At 51.5% G+C, this 24181-nt stretch overlaps 3 protein-coding genes and 1 pseudogene across 3 annotated transcripts; all 4 read right to left on the bottom strand.

Annotated features, from left to right (window-relative positions):
• Positions 1 to 8290: 8290 nt before the first annotated feature.
• Positions 8291 to 13582, bottom strand: SAPIO_CDS4026 (Dicer-like protein 1; the record flags this gene model as incomplete). The annotated part of the gene is made up of 6 exons (XM_016786682.1): positions 8291 to 9916; positions 9980 to 11551; positions 11648 to 12622; positions 12703 to 12806; positions 12877 to 12973; positions 13034 to 13582. 6 exons carry the CDS (start codon positions 13580 to 13582, stop codon positions 8291 to 8293), a joined length of 4923 nt encoding a protein of 1640 aa, XP_016643658.1.
• Positions 13583 to 14825: 1243 nt separating this feature from the next.
• On the bottom strand, positions 14826 to 17001 carry SAPIO_CDS4025 (uncharacterized protein; the record flags this gene model as incomplete). The annotated part of the gene is made up of 2 exons (XM_016786681.1): positions 14826 to 16228; positions 16347 to 17001. 2 exons carry the CDS (start codon positions 16999 to 17001, stop codon positions 14826 to 14828), a joined length of 2058 nt encoding a protein of 685 aa, XP_016643657.1.
• Positions 17002 to 18622: 1621 nt separating this feature from the next.
• Positions 18623 to 19630, bottom strand: SAPIO_CDS4024 (annotated as a pseudogene; the record flags this gene model as incomplete).
• A 1928-nt stretch (positions 19631 to 21558) lies between these two features.
• On the bottom strand, positions 21559 to 22555 carry SAPIO_CDS4023 (uncharacterized protein; the record flags this gene model as incomplete). The annotated part of the gene is made up of 2 exons (XM_016786680.1): positions 21559 to 22265; positions 22375 to 22555. 2 exons carry the CDS (start codon positions 22553 to 22555, stop codon positions 21559 to 21561), a joined length of 888 nt encoding a protein of 295 aa, XP_016643656.1.
• Positions 22556 to 24181: the final 1626 nt, after the last annotated feature.

Below are 24181 nucleotides of genomic sequence, written 5' to 3'. Positions count from 1 at the left end.
GCCAGGAAGCAGGGAAGGTAATACAGCAGGGAGGGTGTACGAATATTACGCTGAAGGGGGTGTGGGAAGGAGGCAACGATCTGACTGTCTGGAATGTAGGTCAAGTGCAACGACGGTGTTGTGTACTTGGGTACTTGCGTAGCGCTGCAACAGGCAGGCAGGTTAGTGTCCGTGGACTGGACCTGCCTCCTGCACAGTGCAGGTACACAGACAGGCTCGGTTGGGTCAGTCCACGTCTCCATGATCAGAGTGAATGTGCTACGCACTACGGAGCGAAATGGCCCTTGGCATCAGCGGTTGATACTCCTCCTCAGCTATCAAATGATTCAATTGATCTGCAATTACTCCGTACATGAGTGGGTGCGAAGAGCGAAGAGCGAAACGTGTACGAAGAAGGGTCCCAGAAGAATGGTGCCTGGCTGTTTGGCCATGTTCTACGTTTCTCATAAAAAAGCGTATTAATAGCTGAACTTAATAACAATTGTTTCCAATGGCCACTGCCGTGCATTAAACTAGATGGATAATACAGAGCGGTATCCGCCTGGGAATAATGCTCTCTCCAAAGCCGTTGCATTCAGCTTGACCAGCCGCAGCGTCAGAGTCCAGGGACCCACGATCTCAGAAACCGACTTTCCTTGAGGCTACAAAGTACTTCCGGGCAAAGAGAAGATCAAGGATTCAACGGAAGCAGATGCTATCATTGATGTTAGATCAACCCACGTTGACCCTTCAAGCGCAATGCGTGGTGGTCCCACATTGGCATTGGCAATGGAGACTCCAGTCTAGGGCCCTCATCGCATGGCCAAGATTGAATCAATAGATCGATCCCAGGGCCATGAAATGGGACCTCTATCCATCGGCAAGTGGTTTAATAACCTCGAAAGTAATATATGTTGTAACCCAGGGATACACATTATCCGGTGTCAAAATTTCCCCATCTTGTCCATCTCTGGTTCAACTCAACGCTATCTCATCAAACCAACCACCCTTCCCGCTTGTTTGTTCATGCCTCTTCCTTTGTCTTCTTCTTCCCGGTCGAGGGTTCGTCGCGTTCCAAGTAACCCATAATTGGCTATATCAGCGTTCGAAACATCAACAGCCGGGTATTTGCAACTTTGCAACGCAGGCAGAAGAGACTAGGGACGAAGCGAGACGGGAACGGGGTAGGTGGAGATGGACCTGCGAGATGCCCCCCAAGGACGTGGGATAAATAAGGCTCCCTGCGACACCATCTGTCCATTTCCTCCCATCTTGAGACGGCATCGTACGGGAAGAAAGGAGTATCTGATACGCCCCTCCCTCCCGTCTTGAGTTTTGTGCCATAGATGAATCGGAGTTATCATTAACATCAATTGATGTACCCAGGTAGCAGATCATTTCCGTTTGCCGTCTGCCTGTGGTACCACCATCAAATTTTGGCCAACGGCATATCGTCGATAGTTCTTTTGTTATGGTTCCCCAAGGGAGGTTATTATTATCTTTCAATGCTACTATCGAGCCGTGGACAAGGGAGCTGAATGAGATCAATGAGACAATACCCCAGTGCTGGCACCGGTGAACTGCCTTGCTTGGAGGATATCGGCACCTGAACGATTTGTATGACCACCAACTGGGCCTGTAACACACAAACGCTTCAGCCAAGGGTTTGTGCATCAGGCTCGTGTATCGCAAATCGCCGAGTCGGCGGCGGTCGGTCGGTCAGAATCGTGACCCCGTTAAGCTTTAGAGAACAGCTGGAAGCGACATCGTTCCCGCAACCGCCAATCTGTTTCTGGAAGCTCCGGGGCGACGACGGCGCAGTGCAGAAATACAACTCATCAGCAGCCGTTATTGGACATGACATCACATGCGTACAAGTAATTCCTGGATCTGCAGCAGCGACCTGAGCAGGGATGGAGGGGAGAAGGCGGTACCATCCACCATCAATCACAAACCACCGACGGCAACCACGATCGTCTGCCTCGCGGCTGCCCTTTTCTTCCCTCATCTCATCCCATCTAATCCAAGATCCCCTCAATTCCCATCCTGGTAATTTCTCCAAGTTATCATCAATTGATATTTCGTCTCACACAATTGCAAAATATTGTCTCTTCTCCACTATCTCCAATTTTCATTTGATTTCCTCTCGTCTATGGGGAACAGAGGCGCTCTGCTGCGGACCGCCGATGCATCCCGTGCCGAGTGCACGGTCAAGTATTGCCTCATTCATCTTGTTGCCAGACTGATGATCCCTTCATCTTTGTTGCTAGACCGATGATCCCTCTCCATCTCCCTCCCTATCCCTCTCCCCACACCATTACGACTTACGAAAGATAAATTCCACGTACATCGTACAGGTCATCCAAGAGGAGCGGCCCGTGCAAAGCTTTGAATGGCCTCTTGTACGAAGTACTTCATCGCGAACGGACTCGATGCAACGTGCGTTCAAGAACCGCTTTGTACCTTTGATCTGTTTTAATTTTATTTATTATCATTTTGTTTTCTTGCTCCTTCCATTTCCACACAAGTAGAGAGTCTGCATGCGCCAACTGCGTCCTTAAGGACAATGTTTCCTTGTGCTGCGAGGATACTGCTTGGTTGGACGAGAGCGGGCGCAATGCAAGCGTAATGCAATACCATGCCGCAAGCTGCCAGGCAGAGCTACCGCAACAGCAACAGCGATTTGATGAAGCATCTACATCTACACTTCTACTCCTTTTACGAGGCACCGCCCGGAGTATGTCCGACCAGGTAGCAGTCGCCGAGCACATTCCGACAATATGGATAGGGGCCGACTAACATCCCTAGCGCAACTTTTGGTCGATTTCACTCGTACGCCAACACCAATTTAGCCTCAGGTCATCAAAAGACAAGCCAGAAAAGGGAGCAGCACAGGCCACTGTCAAGCATAGACACGAGGCATCCAAACCGTCTGTTCCCTCCTCACTTCGTGACTTACGAAGTACGCGATCAATAGCTCAACAAGGGGGGTTCGGTGGCGTCAGAGTTGTCCCCGCTCATTTCATGGAAAAGGATGCGAGGAAGCATCTCTCCGTCTTTCGTGGTGGTCAGAATAGGACAGACTAAGCAGGCCCCTTACATGCGCATGGCTTGATTAGGCCAGAATGTCGGCGACTTCCACTTCTAGAAGAGAATTTCTTCTTTTGGCTGGCCTGGCCACGTCGTCGGAGACCAATTGCACAGTGGATGTCCGTGTGAGACATGCTCCGCCTGAATTTGGGACTTGCACTTTCAGCTAGTTAGTCGGATTCTGCTTCTAGAACTCACTTTCTTTTGCTTTTTGTACCGCCGAAAGGCTTCGCTGTCACCCGCTAAGTAGGGGGAGCAGACAGATATTCGAGCACCTCGAGGTGGCTTCATCATATCACTAGCTTCTAAGTATGGGCTAAACTAAAAGATGGAATATCCTCTGATTTTCCATGCGAGGACATGGATGTGTGAATCTGGTGGAACAGAGGGAGCACGAGAAGGCAAAACGCCACAGAACTGACCGACAACCTTGCAACCCTGCCACACCAAGGGATGACGAGTTCCCAGTCGCCTTCGTCCAGACTAATACCTGAGTATTCCCGCAAACAGGGCACAATCTCAACGGATCCGAGTTCAAAGAGATCAAGCCAAACCCCCCAATCTCAGCCCGCCGTCAGCCTCGTGTCGCCGCGCTGCTCGACACCATTCTGCTTTGCCCTTCCGCTAGCACAACAGATTCAGGTTGGCGGAAGAGCCCACTCGGCGCAAGACGAGGGTGTGTTGCGTCTGTCTTTTAGTCTGATGAGCAGACATCTAGCGCGTCTTGGTTCAAATTAAGAGAAACCTTTTTTTTTCCTCGCCAAGCGTGAATTTTCCTGTCCAGACCCATCACCTTCAGATTTCCCCACAGTGAAAAGGGAAAAGCGTCCAAAAGTTGCGCAAAGGTGCGTCTCTAGTCTCTTGCATGCAGCTTGGGGGGGATCTTCCCAACATGAAGCCAGACTAGATTGAGTTTGGAAGATTGTGGTTGCTGCCATGACGCTCCTCGATGGCTTGGTGAATTGTTCTTGGCGCCTTTCTCCCCTGTTTTTCTCGAGGGGAAGATGCAGAATGTAATATGCGATTTCCCATTCTTACTGGGCTTCGTAATTACGAAGCAGATATTCGCGCATGGCGGACGGATGCTGGAGACACGGCATCCCGAGCTGTCCGGTTGTCTTACGTCCGATATCCCCATTTGCTTGAGGGCAGTTTGATTGGCATACAGCTGGCGACTAGAGGCTGTACGAGATGCTGTGTGGCCCTTCAGCTCGAGACTACAAGATCCAATATTCAACTTGCTGTCGACACATGGCCGATCCCTGTGACGGAGAACTTATTATTTAACTCACGGACTTCATACTAGCAGGTCCGGTGGAGAACGGAACAAGAACAAATGAGCCTTGATGACGAGCCAAATGAGCAGAACCGCGGCATCCGTCAACTCCTACCTGGATATTGCGAGGTACGCAGAGATGCCATGTACGAGGTACGAGTACACTGTGCACGTCCGCACCAGAGCGGATCGATACATCGACTTGGCCTGCGAGGAAGACACTGAGATTCGGAATAGATCAATAGATCACCAAACCTCGCACGAAGCTCCTCCATTCCATGTGGATGTGGGCGAATGGGCCAACTGACCAATTGGGCTCCGAAGTGTATTACTCCCTCTCCCAAGACCGACCGGCCTTGCGGCGGGACAAAAGTAAGAGCGCGGATGTGCTCTTGCATTTTCTAGCGTGAGTGGGTGCAGGATGCGTCTTCTAGCCAGCTAGCCCCCGTAATTTTGGATGTACGAAGTCAGTCGGAGGAGGATCCTACTGAGACGCTACGCCAGCTCTAGTTGTGCACATCTGTCGGAGTGCGCCCAGTATGTTTCGGGAGGTGAAATGAGAGTGTGCTTTCGCAATGGTCCACTCTTATTTTGCTGTTCTTGGGAGATGAGGGAAATGACTTGCTTCCTCGATGATACCTCTTTTTCCAACAGCCCTCTGGCCATCATTTCTCACGTATCATTTGTCACCGCCCCCAGGTAATTTACGACATGCAAGCAAGCACTCGCACGAACCCCTTCGGGACGGGATGGATGGCAAGCGAATCCCGGCCGGAATATTAACAGGTCCTATTATACTTGTATTATTCTGTGATTATTATCGATATCGACAGCTGACTCTTCAGGAAATCCATGCCTCAGGAACTAACGTCTTTTCTCTCTGCAAACGCACTGATGCTCGTACAGCACAGCCTATTCCGAATCAAGTCAGTTCTAGCTACTAACTTATATGGCAAGGAGTGTCCATGTTGGGCAGGGATGGGCAACACTTTTTTCTTTGGTCGTGATGTGCAATGAGGGGGGACGAGGCTTAGGCGGGAGAAGGTGAGGGGCAAGATGTCTGACAAGAAACGGTGAGTTTGGGCACGATGTGCTTTTCGGTGTTTTTCCGGTTTCTGGTTTACAAGTATGTGGCGTGTGTGCTTTTGTGCTTTTCGTAAATATTGGGATTTCATCTCTTTAATTTGTTTTCCACCACTCGGAGAATATTCAGGGCGCGAAGAAGGGTCGGCGAAAAAGCAAGTTGGAGGAAGAAGGGAGGATGTGATGGATGGGCGCTAAACGAAGGTGGTGAGCGATTACAAGGCCCTCTCTAACGCCGTCCGTCCAGCATCGCCATGACGAGCCAAACTCTCTTGTCTTCCTAGCCGCAGCAAGGACCGGACAAGATCGGGGATTGAGTTCGTGATGGGCCCCTGTGCTTGTCGTACTCTTTCCTTTTCCTACTGCTTCGTATTTCCCTCGCAGTGGTTCGATCTCGACCTGTCAACTCGGCGTGTCAAAGCCGAAAACAAGGTCCCAAGACGTCGATCACTAAGATCATGTTCGTCCTTGTCGGTCCGTGTTCTTGGGATCAACGGCTCTTCTTTTCTTCTTCTTTTTATCTCTTAACTCATTAACCTCGGGCTTCGTTCAATCCTTGACCGCCTCGAACTTACGGAGTAGATAGCCTCAAGTTGGGAAAAGCTCGATATGCATGCGCTTTTACATGCAAAGAGGGAGACTAGCGATGATATCCTACCTGAGCAGCCAGTCGCCGATGCATCTCTAGATCTTGCCCTTGCATCCTTGGAGATTTCCACGCTGCTCTTGATTGCTTTTCTTTTTCTTCCATATTTCCATTTCATCTCGCCTGCTTCCATTACCGAGACAGGGCGGTTACCTGTGTCTTAGTCTCAAGAAGATCACTCAGTGCTTTGCTTTTTTCCCTTCTTCATCACAGAATCCACCTGTCAGAGCAAGCCCCAGTCTCATCTAGCCTCTCATCTAGTCCAATCCCAGTTGAGCCCGACTTTTTGCAACCCCATCATGCGTACACCCCCCCTCAAGCCCATGAAAATCATCATTACTTCCCGCATTCCAGTCCCCACAACCCGCAGATCCCATCAGATTTAATCCCAGTTCCCAATCCAACATTAACGCATCGAGACAAAGATGTGATGGCGAGGGCAAAATGAGACTTGTCACTCTAGACCCAGAGACGGAAAAAATCAATATTGAAACTCTACACTATGAAATTCGAATGGAAAGGGAAAAAATTACGAAATCCTTCCCGTTCAGCTATTCTCCGGTACGCTAACATTCTGGCTGAAGGCCTCATATCCCTGTTTCGTCCAACATTATTGGACTGGGCAAGGGGGGGAACGAGCGAAGGTGCAGCTTGTTGGATCCATGGGTTTGGGTTTCGGGAAGTGCGTTTGCCGCCGTGATTATTGGCGAAGTATGACGAGACAGGCATAATATTGGGAGGTTATATCAGGGCTTAACCTTGCCTTGTCCTTGGGAAGGGAAGTGGATGCATTGAGAGGGGACAAAGAGATTTTGCAATCCCAGACTCCCTGGCTCTCTTTGCATCTCTAGCCCGGCATCAGAGCCGTACTATCTCCATGATGGACAACCGCTGCTCCGACCTCCCCATCACGATCGACAAGGATACAAATCCGATAGTTCATCACCAACGCTTAGCAAACCCTGCCGTCGATCCAGACCCTGTCGCCTCCCTGTCCTTGTCCCTGTTCATTATCCCCGTCCAGTGTCCACTATCCCAGCCGCCAGATTCAAGAAAAGTCGAAAAAAAAAAAAAAAAATCACCCATCCACAGAAACGCATCGACGTCCTAATACCGAGAAAACGGTTACTGCTTCGCCAGCCAAGCAGTTGAGTCTTATACCAGGTCTATAATACCTCCATCCATCCCCCCCCCCCCCAAACGAAGCTGTCCCGTGTTTCCGGCGCCGAAGGCACCAACGCAGTGAATCTGGACCACTACCTGTCACTCTGTCCAACAACCTCCATTCCCCCATAGCCCCCTGTTCACCCCCGTCAACCTGGGGAATCCCAGTTCTCCATCTTCAGCTTTCCCACTTCCGCACTGCCGGGACTTGGGGGGGCCTGGACCAATAATTCGCCATGAGATGTTGATTTTGGCGCATCCCGACTTCCACGGCTTCCGGTTTGTATGAAATGTTAATTGGCAGTAATATGTTTCGTAATGCTGGACTGCTGAACCCGGCCCTGGGCTGGCTGAAATCTTTTTTTGTTATTGTTGTATGTAACTACGAAGTGCGAACACGATGGAGCAGATTGTGCTCGAAATACCTCGGTATATCCTGGGCGGAGGGAGGTTGGTAGTTTGGGAAATACGAAGCAACTACTTCGTATACGAAGTAGAGAAAGAAGCTCAAGCTCTCCACAGTCAGTCTTGAGTAAAGTACAAATTTGTCCGAGAGGTCGAATCAGATCTTCACCGCCAGGCACATCTCTCGGCGAGATTAGGCACACCGAAATCCACTTACATTACGATGTTCATCACTTGCAAACTAGTCAAAGAACGCCAGTGTGAACAAGTCATGAGGTTTTGAGTGTAATAATACCATTTCTCTATCTCCCCAGAGCGTATTTGGATTAATCTGTTTTCTCATGTCCCATAATCTTCTATGACCCATCTGTCCCATCTGTCCCATCACTAACCCTCCATATTCGCAGCATAAACCAGCCGTGCGCCGACATCCGAAAAAGAAATCCCATCCCATGATAAACTACCGTCTCTCCCCTGCAAAACCCTTGAAAATCAAACGTCATAATAATACTTCGTAATACAACCCATGTCTCTGAAATGCCCCTCCTCCGATAGCGTATACTTCGTAGTGCGGCTGGCCGGCAAACCAGGCAAGTCTTCTGGTCAGCCTAGCAAGCCTGGCAAGCCTAGCCCAGCCTAGGGGCCAACTAAATCGCAGTTCCATGCTGCTCCATCGACACCGCAGCCCCATCCTCCACCGTGCACTCGCACCTAAATCGCTCCTTAAATTCCTCCAGCTTAATCTCATCCAAGTAGCCCAACGCCACCTTGGCCGCGTCCTTCTTGGCAAATCTGCCGCTCTCACCCCTGCCAGCGGCGAACACCACGCCATGGATGAGCACGCCGGCAACCACATCCGTATCCGTGAGACATCCCACTCCGGCCTCCTCCGCCTCGGGGGCGTCCTCCTTGACGAGTACGCGCCACTCCTTGCACCCGAACTCCTGTGCGAGTCGGTGCGCCATGATCGTCACGGGGTGGCTGTAGGCGAACGAGTCGTAGAGAGACATGTCTTCAAAGTAGGGGCGGATGTGTCGCTCGAAAAACTGCCGGACCCGCGTGTAGTCAAAACCGGAATCCACAAACATGGCGCCCACGTAGGCTTCGACGATGTCGGGGAGGCACTTGGGGGCCGACGGGACGTTAACCCAGAAGCTGCGCTTGTACTTGTCCTTCTTGCCTCCCCGCTCGGACCGCGCCGTCTCTATCGCCTCTTGGCGCGCGAGCTCGATGTCCTCGGCGTACGTCTTGACGCTCTGCATAAGGGCCGCGTGGATCGAGAGCATGTGGCGGTGCAGGCCCAGCTCGACGCAGAGGCACCCGAGGAACTGGTTGGATACCATGGCCGTCTTGTGCTCCGTGAGCCACTGCGGGTCGGCGTCCGGGAACTTCTTGAAGAGGAAATCCACACAGACCATATCGAGGATCGCGTCTCCTAGAAACTCCAGCCGCTGGTAGTTGGGAATCTTCTCGTAAGGGTACGATGGGTGCTTGAACGCGCTCCGGAGGAGAGCTGGATACTTGAATTCGTAGCCGAGATTTCGCTGAACGAGCTTGGCTACTTCCACCTGCGAAGCTGACGGCTCTATCGCCTGCCAGTCTGGAACCTTGTAATCCGAAAAGTAATCACTCCAGGACTGCATCTGGTGCTTCTTGCTCTTGACCACGGCCGTGACTGCCTTGACGGCCATGTCAAAGTCTGGCATCTTGCTCGAGTCCTTGTCGACCTCCTCGTTTGAGTAGGATAAGTACGCAGCGCCGATGAACGCCTCGCACACGTCTGCAAGGCTCTTGTCGGCCAACGAGTGGCCAGCCTCTTCCTGAGGTGCCTTTCCCTTCGCAAGCCGCAAACCGGCGGGATACCACGTTCGACGGTTGAACGACTTGGACCGAACATACTCCTGGAGACCCATATCCACCGCGGTGTTAAACAGGTTCTGGTTGCAAAGCAACAGCATACGCTCGACATGGTAATCAAATTCGTCCTTGTCTGGACGCTGCGTAAACATGACGATTGTCGTGGCCATCTTGAGGAAGGCGTCACCGAGGAACTCCGCTCGTTCATAGTTTCTACCCATTCCTCCCTGGAAGTTGACTTGGTGTTCACCATGCTCATTGGTATTATCGCTATCCTTTGTAACCGCCTCAAGAGCCAAGTCAGATCGAATCTTAAGCCCAAGCTTGTCGGCTGCCTCCAGAGCGATGAGAACCGAGTCGATCCGGTGAATAATAGCGGGGAACGTAAAGGCCATGGCCACAGCCTGGACAGGGAGCTGTGGGAAAACGAGATGTTAGTGACATTATAGAGGAGACACGCCTCTAGAATATTTACATACCGCAGAGACGTGAAGCGGCTCCATGATCACGAAACAAGTCTTCGGCTCATTGTCGTCATCTTCAAAGTTGTCAAGTAGATTACGTCGGAGCGAGACAAGTTCGGCCTCGACAACGGGCTGGTCCTCTTTCCAGGTTCTCTGCGCCCTCGTGCGCGACCAGATGCTGATACTGTACTCCTTGATGTTATGCTCCACCGTTTTCCATCCCCTGAATGCCGGAGGGGGCACTCCCTCGGGGACAGGATCCAGAGGCTTAAGGTCCTCGCGGACACCGATCGAGTAGAGCTTTCGTGATCCGCTGTATGGGTCTGTAACGTACCTGTCCCGGTAAAACTCAACCGGGTCGTCGCCTTCACTGATCTCAAGTCTCTCATTAGATTTGACCACATCGATTGCTGCCCAGTCGATGGCTTCTTTGGGGTTGTGGACCTCGGCGAACTCATGTGCGTGGGGCTTAGAACACGGAGCGAGGAAATACGGCAACTCCGCGGCGGTTGCGTCGAAACTCTTGCTGAACACATCATCAAAAATCCGAAGCGTGAACGTCCTGAGACCTTCCAATCGCTCTTCGTCCTCGGCTCCGGCAATCGTCATAGGCTCATCAAGCTGCACCGGCTTGACAACAGAATTCTTTCCCGCCCCGAAGAAAAGCGGGACATCAGGAAGGGCAGGCAGTTTCATCCTAGAGAGGAGAACTAATGGACAACTCGCCCGACCGATTGCCCCCGGATTCTCCAAGACCAGCGCGAGGCCGTAAAGACGCCCGGGCTGTCCCAGGTCTGTGGACCAGAGACTCGGCTTGAGCAACATCTTGTATTGCTGGCGCTTGTTCTCACTCAGCTTGAGTCGAGCGTTTCTCATGGCGGGCAGCCTCTTCTTCATGGTCGGCTGCAGATGAGTATTGATGAATTGCTTCTTTATCAGCTCGAGGCACATGGTGAAGGCCGCTGAGCACTTGGCCGCCTGCTTACTCTTGTGCTCTTCACCCAGGATCGACCGTATAGGAAACTGCTCCGGAAGGTTCACTTGCGCCACCCACATTTTACCCACCTTCGTGATGGCGTACTGGGGTACAATGGGAGGACCGCTTGGTTCCTGGAAGCTGGCGGTAAAGGCATCAAGGACGTTGAGACTCTGGCTCAGGGTGAGCGTGGCCCCCGTCTCTTTGATGATGTATGTCTTGAAGCCCAAATCTCCTTGCCAGTCGATGAAGCGGCTCTGGTTCGAATCGAGGCGACGATTCTCGGGAAGCTTCGAACAGAATTTACGAAGGATAGTGGTGTCGTGAGAAGCCTGAGCTAGTCTCGTAGCCTGGGTGTGGTTTCCTTCCTCGACCATGTTGATGTAGACTGACTGGTGATGCCGAGCCCGACCCTTGGATTGAATGTATTGGATCATTGATTGGCACACATCGAAACGAATGATGATGTCGCAGTCGGGAATATCAATTCCCTCCTCAGCAATGGAGCTTGCAAACAGGCAGTTAATTTCACTCTTTCTAAACCTGTGAATCGCTAGCACGGCGTCTCGGTAGCTCATACCGGCCAGACCCATGTCATTGCTGTGTCCGATCTGTCCAACCCACTTGTCAGTATTTAGACAATGATAGGGCAATTTCGTCTTCCGGGGTCAACCGGTGCTTCTTCTGCCCCTTCCGAGACCACTTACCAAATATCCAGGTTTCAGATAGGGGAACTGGTTGCTCAATTGCTGGCAAATCTCCACCAGCATCACCGCCGTTCGCCGTCTCTCGACAAATATAATGCACTTATGGTCGCTCGGACGCGTAAAGTACTCCTCCAGCTTCCTAAGCAGAAGCAGCGTCTTAGAAGAAAGGTCCCTGCTCACCCTCTCGAGAGACCTCAGTGAGTGCTCGCGCATGACTTCGCCGAGCTTGTGGATTGCGGAAACCGGGTCCATGCCGTCCGGGAGAAAAGGGATCTGGCCAAACGTCTGCTGGGCCACCGCCTCTGCCTTGGCGATGAGTTGCGGCATCTCGCCGTCCGCAAAGCACAGTTTCCAGAACCGATCTGTGCACCACGGGCCCAACTCGTAGGTGCATACCTTGGAGAATTCAACGTGCTTGGTGAACATGGGATTGTATTTGATAAGCGGCCCAATGCTCTTGACGAGGGAAGTGTCGAAGCGTTTCTCTAGCTTCTTGAACTCGAGCACGACGTCGTCGTGGACTCTGATTCCCATCTCGTCATTCAATTTGCCCGTGGATACGGTGGCAATCTGGCTGCACAGGAGCGCCTCAAGCTGCTCCGCGGCGGCCTGGATGTCGGCTTTGCCGTCCACAGGAGAGGCAGTCATCCCCAGAATTCGAGGTCGGTCTTGGATATCTTTCTCCTTTAGGTAATAGTCCTTGATGATTCGGGCGTAGGGGTGGTTTTTCTTGGCATGATGGGCCTCATCAATGATGAGGAGGTTGATCTGCTTCATTTTGATGAAGGAATGTGACAAGGCTTTTTGGAGAATCGCCGCCGTGCAGACAATAACCTTGTTTTCATCAAATGCCTTCCTCCAGAAGTCCAGGTTCCAGTTGCTGTCTAGTTCCTTTCCGAAGAATCTGGCAACTGCATAGGGGAGGTTTGCAACTAACGCAGACCACTGCTGGTCCACGAGGGCGACCTTGTCAACCTACAGACAATTCGGTTAGTCTATTAACACTTTTTTTCTGCTTTACGTGTAGCAGCAACAGAGAGGACTGGGCCACATACAAGGAAGAAGGATATCTTGGGGTCATATCCGGCGGCCCGACGCTCTAGTTCATGCTCAATGGCATGTCGAAGGAGAAGAATGGCAATAAGGGTTTTGCCGGAACCTGAGCGATATCAGCGGTTAGCATAGAGTAATTAGGTTAAACGGGATAGATGATGAGGTGAAGTCATTACCAGTATCAAGGACGATGATTGTGTTCTTCTCCTTGGCCCTCTCAAACAACTCAATCTGATACTCGCGAGGCGAATCCACAATTCGCCGACTCTGACTCTGCCTCACGAGCGAGGCCGTAGTCATCTTGCTTTTCACTCTTCCAACTCTTTCACGTACTTCAATGCGCTGCTTCTTAAAAGCCTGGCTCTTCTCCTTAGTCCTAAGCCACGCCTCGAAAATCGCAGCATCAGTCCGCTTCCTCTCCGAGACGCGTTTCGGCACGGCGGGCGCCGACACGAGCCGATACTTCTCCCCATTGTCTTCAATGTCGGCGACATCCCTGTCTTTATCCACCACCGCATTCATGGAATCCAGAGCTTCGATATCTGGCGAGGGGGGAAAGTCGAGATACTCCGTCTTGCTTTCACTAGCAGGAGCAAAGACATCGTCCGACTGAACGATCATGGCCTCGCGACTTCCCATCTTGGAAAAGAGGTGATCGGAGTGTGGTTCGGGACGGTTCGAGAGCAGGTAACGTGGATATTCCATAGACGAGGCCAAGCCAGTAAAAAGGTTCTCTCCTACCGCGCCATCATCAGAAGCTTGAGTCTGGCTTTCTCGAGGACGCCCGCCAAAGTCACAATTAACGGCAGGAGGCAGGCCGACGCAGTCCTCGTCCTGTCTAACAGGGGAGAACTGGATTAGGTCCTCTCCGTCCCAATCCATGGTGACCCAAAGAGCTTCGTGGTATGAAACAATCTAGACCAAATAGGTTCGGAAGTAGATGTAGATGAAAGCAGGAAAGATGAAGGTCCTGAGACATGATAGGTTAGAAAGGGATTGCAGATTCAGGAGATGTAGAAGAAACAAACTGGAGATTGAGGCGAGAAGGCTGGGTTCGTTGATAGATTGTAAATTGTTCTCTCGATTTTGACCAGGGCAAATGCAGGAAGGTGAAGTAGGGGAGCCGCCGGAGAAGAGTCAGAAGGAGCAAATGAGAAAGAGAAGCCAGGAGAGAGCTAATGCGGCACACCATAGCTGGCTGTCCAAGTAATGGGGGTTGTTATGTATAGATGAAGAAAGGGAAAGCAAAGTGAATATATATAAGAAGCAAAGAGTAGCAAACACAGGTCAGTCGTGGAAGTCGCCAAGTCAACCTCAACCTGTAGACAACCTGAACCTGTAGATGGAAAGAAAAGGAGATTTCAAGAGAGAAAATTAATCGCACAAAGACAAACAAACTCTCAAAATTAAAATCTGGAATTCACATGTTCACATACCTTGGAAATGTATTAGGAAGAAACCTACTGGAGAAGGCACACCCTGAGGGATTCACATCACCAACATTGGCATCAAGTGACAAACTCAGTTTGAACCCTCAAACAAAGGGGAAAACCACAAGGCCACATCACCATTCACACTCCTGGAAACAGAACCGTATGCACTCTTCTTCATTACATAGATACAAAGGGATTGTTTGAGTAGGGTGATGTCTTCTGTTTGAGTCTCAGGGACGCAAACAGCCGTCCCGTTGATGCGCACTCAAGTCCAAGTTGACATTACGAATCAATACTTCTCTACACTCTACACAGCTAAGCTACACATTTATCACTGGATGCCAAAGACCGCGACATTATTGTAAACTTTTCATTTCCCTAACGACCAGTAAAACTCCTCTCGGGGGGTATCTTTAGTAAACTGAGTAACAGAACAAGAGGGTATAGGACAAGCAGAAATGGAAACCTATTTCAAGAACCTCAGACCCCAACACCTCCTCTCCTGTAGCCTCAAAAAACGCCACGCTATGCCTCGAAATGCATATCCACCACCCCTTCCTTCCTTGGGAGTACGAAGACAACAGAAAAAGGAAAGAAAAAAAAAAAAGAAAATAAAAGCTCATGATGCTCATGATGCTGATGATGCTCGTCGGTGCTCCTCGTTGCTCGGTAGGCACAGGAAAAAGACGTAATCAATCCCAATCCTCATAAAAGATAGAAAGGTCCTTCAAGTCCGGATCATTGGAGAAATCCATATGCTCGGTGACTGCGGTGCATCCTCCCCAGGCCATATTCTTGCCCTTGATGGTCTTCTCGGGAATCTGGTGAGCATTCTCCTCGGTCGGGTCCAACTTGGGCTGCACGGGCTGGAGTCGGTCCTCCTCAGTTGCCATGCTAGAGGGCATGGGGTCCAACTGCTCGGCACTGAACGGGGCCTGATTGCCCTGAAGGTTCGCTCGCATGTTGATCATGACCTCTGCGGAGTCCACGCCCTGTGCCTGGGGCTTCTTTCGAAGCTTGGGGACCGGAAGGGCAGGGGCGGGGGTCGTGCTCTCAGTGGTCGTGACTTGACCGCTGGTACCCAGGACACCTTGGTCCTGAGCAGAAGCTTGGCCACTAGGAGCAGCGCCAGCAACCTCGGAAGGACCCTCAATGTCCATAACCATGAGAAACGGGTCCCACTCAGGAAGTTCCTGAGCAGGAAACATCTCCCAAGGCCGGGACATCGTGGCCTCCGTCAGCGCCTGCTCCCGCATGATGGCAGCATACTCGTCCTCGAAGAAGCTGCTGTACGGCTGCGTGCCGGCCGCCGGGTTCCCCTCGTCGAAGAACAAAGGGCCCTCCGGGTCGAGCGTCATGGCAGGATCAAACCTGATGACGGACTCGGAACCCGGAGGAGCCCTGAACCTGCCAGGGAGGTCCGTCGGGACAAACATGTTGTCCAAAGTGGGAGGACGAGCCGGAGCTCGATCCGCCACACGGACAGCAGCGCCCTGCGCCCCACTGGCGGCGTGTTGGAAGGTGAGCGGGCCAATGTCCGGGTTGTCCTGGTGGATGGTTACGGCCGTGGCGGGGCGCGGGGCAATGGCTCGAGGGATAGGGGGCGCAGTTCCTTGCCGGCTAGAGCTCGCGGTGGCATTCTTCCTTTGCTTCCTGCTCTTCTTCGGGGCTTGATTATCCTGAGCAGTCGATCGTCGGGTTCTAGGCAGGATGCTGGCCTGTCCCTGGTTGGCAACTTTGCCAAGAGGATGCTGCTGCGTGGGAGTCTGTGCGATCGGGCCACTAGGCATAGAGGTGATAGGCATGCCAGGATTGAGGTTGGGAATATCGAAGTGGGCAGAAGCATACTGTCCTCCTGTAGTAGTGGCACCTTGGCCAATGGCAGATGTCATGTTACGCGGGTCATAGCCAGCAGGCATAACGGCACCCTGAGCGGCGGGAATCATAGGCTGAGGACTAAAGTGCTGGGAACTGCCGGGGACAGTAATGGCCGGGGTAAGCGGATGATGAGTTCCTCCAGAGGCGTGCATGCGAGCAGCAATGGCAGGTGGAAGCGCCGGGGGCGGGGCGTCTAGAAGCATCTGAAAACGAACATCTACAACCGCAGAAGTATCTCAATTAGTATTTCGTTTGATTTTTTCATGCTGGAAAGGGACAAGAAAGAGAGAGAGAGAGATAAATTATAACGAAAGGTAATGGGGAAGAAAACATACCTTCGGGCAAGCCGCCATCACCGAATTTCTCACGAACCGCTTCAGCACCAATCTCAGTCTGAATAGCATGCTCAAGCGACCACCGCTGCTCCTTCTCGTCATGAACGTCGAGTCGAGTACGAAGGGTAGGTTGAGGAGGGCCAAATTGGATGAAGCTTTCCTTTGTAAAACATCCTTCCTCCCAGGCTTGGGGATTAGGACCAAGGTTGCATCCAGATAGAGTCGAGGCACGCTTGCTTAGGAACTTGTAACCCTCTGTCTGGGGCTCCTGCTGGAATTGTTCAAAATCGGGATACCAGACTGGACCATTCTCGACATCGCCCGAGATATCAACGGTCTGGGCAGCGACATTGGGGACATTGGGGACATTGCCAGCAGCTTCTGCGGCCTCAGCAGCAGCGACAACAGCGGCATCAGTGTTACCAGAAGCTCGAGGGGCGGTACTGATCTTCTTGGAGGCATTGCTGGCTACCTTAGTACGAACGGGGTTCTTTCCTTTCTTGGTCTTCGCCTGGGAATCGGTGAGGTTAGCATTGGGTTCGTTCTCGCTGGCGGCACTCGAGTAAGTTTTCCAAAGGACGACGGCAGGGAGGACCGGAGAAAGAGAAGAAAGATCGAGCTCCTGTTCCTCAATCTCGTCCTTATTTGGAGCCATGTTTGATAGACTCGAAGATTGAGAATCAAGAACTGGATGAGAAGATGGCACTTTGAGACTTGAAATGATGGTCAGCTCTGTGCTTCCTGAAAGAGGTGTGTGTGTGAGAAGAAAAAGAAAAACTATTGTGGGAGAGGTGGGAAACAGGGAAGGGGTTTTTATCTGGTGCCTACCCTTGGTTTGTTCTCAAAGAAGAATCTCGCGATGCCTCCTCTAGTGGTCCTCCCTTGTCGTCATCTGGAACCTGGCTCAGCGAGAAAAAGGATGTTTGGGGATACTTACAATTCGAGAGGATGGTTTAGCGCAAACTGGGCTAGGAACTTCCTCATCTGAGAGCTGAACAGTAATGCTGTCACGACAAGGTGTGGTACTCTCTTGAGGCTGAGCTGTGATAGCGTCGTGGATTGGGGTAGCAGCCCTTGGGGCGTCTTCTGAGACTTCAATGGAATTATAGATGATCTCAGGAGAGTTACCACAGTTCTCAATCCTGGGATTGGGGTTGTTAACATTCCTAGAGCCTCGAGGTCTGCCTCTAGGCCTGCCTCTGCCCCCAGCGCGGGAAAGAAGACCTCTGCATCGTGGAGGCATGATGGGTGATTGAAAGTTGCCAAAAGTGTCGATAGACAAAAGGCAGATGAGAGTTGGATGTAAGGAAAAGGGAAAGAAGGAGATTAGGAAAGTTGACGATGTCGACAAAAGGGAGATGAAGGTTGGAGGGGAAGGAAAAGGAAAAAAGACGAGAAGGGAGGATGATGATGATGTTGACAAAAGGTAGAATCGAGACTGGGTTTGATGATCATTTCGGCGGACATTTATGTGCTCCAGGTCTAGATGAGAAGGGAAGGATCGACCTGGGTAGGCTCGATCTAGAGATGAAGATGAAGTGGAGGATCTCTTTGAGAGGCATCACAACCTCTGCTCCCAAAGGGAAGGAAAGGCTGGTCATCTTGGAGGAATTGTGAACTGGGACAAAGTGAGGAAGGGGCGGGAACTTCGGATTCAGGTCTGCCTTCCTGCTAGATGAGATGGCCTTTGTCGACCTGGACTCGCCTTGTGCTGGATGGTGGGTGTTGTTTCGAAACGGCGGGCGAGAAAGAGGTGAAATCGACGTCTCGATGGGCTGAACTCCCTTGGATGGGAGACGCGGCATCTTTTCTACGTCCGCATATCTACTTGCACATAAAACTCATCAATACTATAATAGCCCGGCAGCATGACTGCAGACAGAGGTCCTACCAGATGTTCTAAGGCAAGGGTTATATTCGTTGCTATCACTTCCCCTTTGCATCAACAATGATCTATGCACACATCCTTCCAAGTAACAAAAACCTCAGGGTATCTACCCGTCAACGCCATGGCCCTATCATACAGAATACTAAACCGAATACAACAGTAGGGAAACAAAAAAGAAAGCGAATCGCTGAAACATGTAGACATCAAGGGAGTGCCCGTCTTCGGTCTGTCATATCGTCATATGCGCTTCCATCGGGTAAGTGAAGGCGAAACAGAAGAGGCAAAAAGACAAAAGGAGGAAACAATAAAACAAGGGAGAGGAAACAGCTGCACTCGCACACTGTATCGTTTCATCATACCCCTTACAAGAGAGTGAGCAATGCTCTCCTCACTGCGATGGATTAACGTCCACGAAAGGAGCAAAATCACTCCGGCCCAAATACCGATCCGAATCCATATTCCCACCGTCCGAAACATCGTCCATATCCATATCATCATCATCCCTCGTATCTTCGATCCTCCTCTTCTTGCCATTACCTTGTGGCGGCACTGCAAGCTGCTCGACGCCTCCACTGACACTACCTTCACCAGGCACAGGAGTCTTCGCGCGGTGGACGTCCCGCCTGGCGCTCAGAATCGCCTCCCACGCACACAAGCTCCTCTTCGCCTCCTCATCGAAATTCGAACAAAACCTCTGCGCCGTGATGAAGTTAACAGCATCGACCATGCCCACGCCAAACACCGACATGATATACGCCGCCGCCACGACGGTAGCGCGATCATTCCCCGTCTGACACGTAATCAGCACCTTTCCCCTCTTCGCATCATTGTCAATAGCCATGGTCCCCGCGGCATTTCCAGCGCCAGCGGCCTGCTGACGATACACGGACAACAAGTTCTGATTAATGGCCCTCGTGATATTGTTAAACGAAGCCGTAAGATGATGCGTCGCCGCCACAGGAATCAAAAGCGTCTCAATATCCAGCCCCGCGGTGAACTTATCAGCAAAGCCCTTCAAAAGATGCCCGAAACCATTGTCGTGCACGAGCACGATCATGGTAATGCCTGTGTCGCGCAGCCACGTGGTGTCCTTGACGACGGTGCGCGGGCCCAGGTACAGGTAATCGAGAATGCGCTGAGCCTGGTGGCGCATCTCGTAGGTCCACATCGCCGAGCGGTCGTCGGCGATCTGCGCGTCGTTGTTGGTGATGATGTGCAGGTCTTCCTCGGTCAGCGTGCCCGGGTCGAGGCCGTCGAAGGTGGGCACGATGCGGAGGGGTTGCTGGTTCGTGTCCATGGGGTTGACTCTCATGATGGGGATGAAGGGAGGGCTGGGGGCGCGGCGCGAGTAGGGCGCGTTGGGTTTGGAGGTGGAGGAGACTGATGTGACGTCCATGGTGGGCGATTTTATTTTAATATTCTTCCTTGGATCTTGCGCTGGGAGATCTCGCGGATGGGAAGGATACTCTTGGTAGTTATTTCTACGCGGGGTGTGATGAAGGAAGGGTTATTCATTCAGTCAGGAGATCCTTTGGTCTTTTCGTCCCTTGCCTAGCTGACGGGGACGATCGAGGTGAATTGAGAATGGAGATGAGGGAAGAGAGAAAAAGAATAAAAAGGGGATGAGTGCTAGAGAGAGATAGAATGATGAGGTGGATAATGTTTCTGGATTGAGGAATGGAATGGCTCAAATCGGAAGCCAATTGTGCGCGTCGATTGATTCCAGGCTGCCAGGGGACCAATCTTGGAGCTGTTGCCTTGCGACGACCAAGGGTCAAATCGAACCAATTCGAGAGTTCATTGTTCAGTGTGGACTCTGGAGGCTGGTGGACAGCAAAGAATGGACTTGGTGGGGTTGAGCTGGCGAGAGCTGGGGCGAGCTGGAACAGGCAAACACGGCGAGACTCGGGAGTGTGGAGCGCAGAGTTTGACTCGAGAGAAACAATGAACGCATTCGGACGTGGGATAATTGATCTGTGCTGTGCTGTTGGATGGTCCAGGCTGGGCGGCCTGCCTGGATGTTCGAGGTCAATTGAGAATTGGAGAGGAATTTAGGCTGTGGCGGGGTGGCGGTGCAGGATAAACTTGAGCACAATTCACTGTTCTTTGTTGGATGAAGCAAAACGGAACATTGATGTCAGAGTTCTGAGGCATCAATTCAATCAGAGGAGGAGATCGACAAAGTCCAGTGCTGGTTCCCGAAGAGACCAGATCCGATTCCGGGGAGCACGGACATCAGATCGTGCGAGTTAGCTCGCGTTGTACAATTCAAGGCGTCATGCACCGAGTCCTTGATTCATCAATTCATCAACCAAATCTTCAACGAAATTCATCTCGAGGGAAATACGCATTACAATTATAAGACTATGCAGCGCAGCGCAGTGCAGATATATCCAAAGTATGAGTAATGCCCAAGTAAACCCCTATGGTCCATGAAATGCAAACAAAAAGAAATGGGCCAGAGTCAACAGGTCAACCAGCTGATGATCCAACATGCCAACATGCCTCGATGTGCTCCTTCCGAAAGAAAAACCAAATAAAAAACGCCGAAGTGAACAAAGACATTCTCTGCGCCATCCAATGTTTCCCCCCAGCAACCATCGGGACGAGCTTATCCTCGAATCCAATCGAGTTCGAGTCCTAACGATAAGACCAGACGCCACTCGACAGCTCCAACCCTCCTCTATCCACCTGAGCATCTGATGTTTCGAGATTCCACAAAAAAAGTAAAGTTCAGGGCTGAAACTAGGGAGGATGGAAGGCAACAGCCCCGTCCAGAACTCTAGAGCCACACAAAACACCGTGTGGGGGAAGTACCATTGAACCTGAACTGGCCGTGCCAGATCCCTCCTCTAGAATCATCATCCACGGTTGGAATTGTTTGCCTAGCTCGAGATTGGGCAAACAAATCTTCGTAGATGCCACCAGACGCTCTGAAATCCGCCGCTTTGTTCAAGAAAAAGATGCTCCATCTTCGCCGGTTTCAGAATGTAAAAGGAAAAAGAAAAAAAAGATTCGTTTCTTCGGGGGTATCAGTGTGAACGACAAATCTCCAGTCATTCTTTTCGCCTGTTTGAACCCAGCAAATAGCTTCGAAAAGCAACAACAAATATGCAAATCCATGCACAACGACGCCAAAAACCAACCGATATCGAAAAGAAATTTCGCCGAGGAATGCAAATAGGAATGAGAGAGATAAAAAGGCAGATTCGGCCATGCTCCGCAAGCATGTCTCTCTTCCGAGACATTGACCACCCACTCGAGATTCTTCGAGTGGTCTCGGGGCGGTATACCAAAAAACACATCGTAAACCGAGCAAGCAAATTATGACCGAGGTGTTTCAGCTGGCGTCAGATTGAGACCCAACCCCACTACCGCCCTCCCACGCCTGCCGTCATACAGGCCCTCACGCTCCTCCTCCTCTTCATCCCCCGCGTCATCTTCACCCGAGTCGTCAGCCGGACTCAGATACGCACTCGCCTCGGGCCGAAAATCCTTCTCCTCGCGATAGAACCCCCCCTGCCTGACAGCAAGCTGCATATCCACCATGGCATCCGTAAGCAAATCGTCCTCGCAAAGCGGCAGGATGCGATAGTTCAGATTCTCCATAATACACCTCTCCGTAACATTAAGCTGCCGACACGACCAGATGTCCCCGCCCCACGCAGAGCAGTAATACCTCGTCGACGAGTGCGGGTCGTCGAGGAACTTAACGGCGATGGTGAGGGCGGCGAGGATGATGAGTTCGGGGTAGACGGAGTCGATGTGGAGTTGCTGCTCGCGCGGGCTGCTCGGGAGGGTGTGCCGCTTGTTCGAAGAGGAGGAGGGGAAGGTGGGAACGGAGGTTAGGGGGCACGAGAGCCGCCAGGAGAGGGCGAAGCGGTTGTCGAGGGCGTCGAGGACGCAGACGGCGAGGGCGATGGATTCGAGGGGGAGGTTGGCGCGGCTGAGGATTGCTTGGACGAGGGGGACGGAGGGTGTTGCGAGAGAGGCGGCGGCTGGGATGAGGTTGACGAGGTGGATGGCAGGCCCTGCTCACGTGTCGTCGGGTTAGTCGACAGAATATTCGTAAAACCTTGGGTATTCGGGAATTGGAGGTAATATAGGAAATAAAACAAAAAACCAAATGGTAAAACTCACCTAGATATCTGGGCTTTAACCGCTCTCCGTCTTCCAACGGATTCTTGGGACTCTGCGCTGCCGAGGACCTCAACGATGGTGGCGGTGTGGGAAGATTGGAAAGAGGTCGATAGGTCATGTACCCATCGTACTCGTCGTCCGACGACGAGAACTTCACCCTCTTACTCCTTTGTCGCTGCATCGTCGAGGAATAAAAGATTTCAGAAAAAAGAGGAAAAGTATTTTACTACTATTCAGTGGCAATGGCTGGAATTTTAAAAGCGGGATCCCCCTCTTTTTCTTGTCTTCGGATTGCTCGTAGGTTTTGTTTCTTTTGGGTGGATGTTTTACGTCCCCTTATTCTCGCGTGCGCTCCTTTTCCAAAGCTTGTTTCAGTCCAGAAAACGGGAGGAACGGGAGAAGACCATGGCTTTCTTTCTTTTTCGTCTTTTTTGTTTAGAACCCAGGGTCGGAGCCGTAGAATTCGGGCACTAGGCGACCGAGAGGGGAGGATAGGGGAGAAGAGGAGAGGACAGAGGTAATCATAGATGGATATTCGGGAGAAGGACTATTGCAACAAGTAGCAAAACCTGTGAGGAGCGGGAAGAGGTGGGGAGATGTGATTTCGTCAAGGAAGTGGAATAGACGGTGAGAGAGTGGAGAGGAGACGTGTGTATGAATGGGGAGGGAAGGAGTCGGAGATTGGGGTATATATTGAATATATACAAAAAGATTCTGTGGCAGTAGATGCAAGTCTAGGAGTCCAAGTACAGTTCTTCTCGGAGACAAAGCTTCGTCTTGGAGAAAGAAGAGGAGAAAGACACGAGTTCAAGCTTATGAAGGAGGAAATCTGCAGGGTATCAAGTGTTTTAGTAGTCGGAAGAGCGGCTGCGGAGAGGATGAATGGGATGGAGGGAACGAAAGAAACAAGGGGGGGTTCTAGGAGTACGTACACGACCAGGGTGTGGACAGGACTCCGCAGGATGGAGCCAAGCAGCCAAGCATGGACAGGACAAGAACAGGGTGGGGAAGGGGGGAGAACAGAAAAAGGGGACGAAATAAGGCTGAGTACCAATTTCCAGAATCGGCCCCGGGTGTGGCGAGCCAGCTGAGGAGACTGGTAAGCACCAAGAGAAGAGGGAGGGTGTGTGTTGTGGTGTGAATGTGCTGGCTAGTTGTGTCCTGGCCTCCGCCTGGTGAAGTCGGCCGCGCCCCGCCCGTGGTAAGATGCAAGAACTGGAAGACGGCTGCAGGAATCAAAACTTCTCGGTTGTGCCTTTCAAGATTTGGGAAGATGGGACATGCAGCGTACATTCAAGTATTACGAAGAACTATGAACAAATTGCGAGATGCGTCGAGAACAACGCATCGCGATTCAGAATGGCGGTGGCTGACTTAGACAGGACAGGCCAGGCTGGTGGGCAGGGATAGTACCGATATTGGGCTGCAAGAGGTTCGAGTTAGAGTCTAGTGAGGGCGTATTCAATGTCATTCCCACTTCATACACCCACAGCTTTCGTCACGTTGTGTCTTTCGATGCACATCAATCTCAAAAGTATCAACCTAAACTTCAAGCGTTGCAAAACAATAATGTCGGGATGTTTTAACCCTCCTTCTGAAGCAACCCCCCCCCCCCCAAAATTTGCCCTGATTTTCTTGTCATCGTCGAGTATTGGCACTATACGAACGTGCATTAATTAATACAATATTTATTACTAGATTTACAACGAGCGTCGATCTTTTCCCCCCTTCTCGATGATTGCGTACTTCAAAGTTGTATTCTGAGTTTCTGAGAGCGTATGAGAGAGACTCCACCATCCATCGGATT

This window comes from Scedosporium apiospermum (genome assembly GCF_000732125.1).
Source record: "Scedosporium apiospermum strain IHEM 14462 chromosome Unknown SEQ_SAPIO_0090, whole genome shotgun sequence".
Classification (NCBI taxonomy): Eukaryota; Fungi; Ascomycota; class Sordariomycetes; order Microascales; family Microascaceae; genus Scedosporium; species Scedosporium apiospermum.
This window is presented reverse-complemented; position numbering and strand designations above follow the sequence as displayed.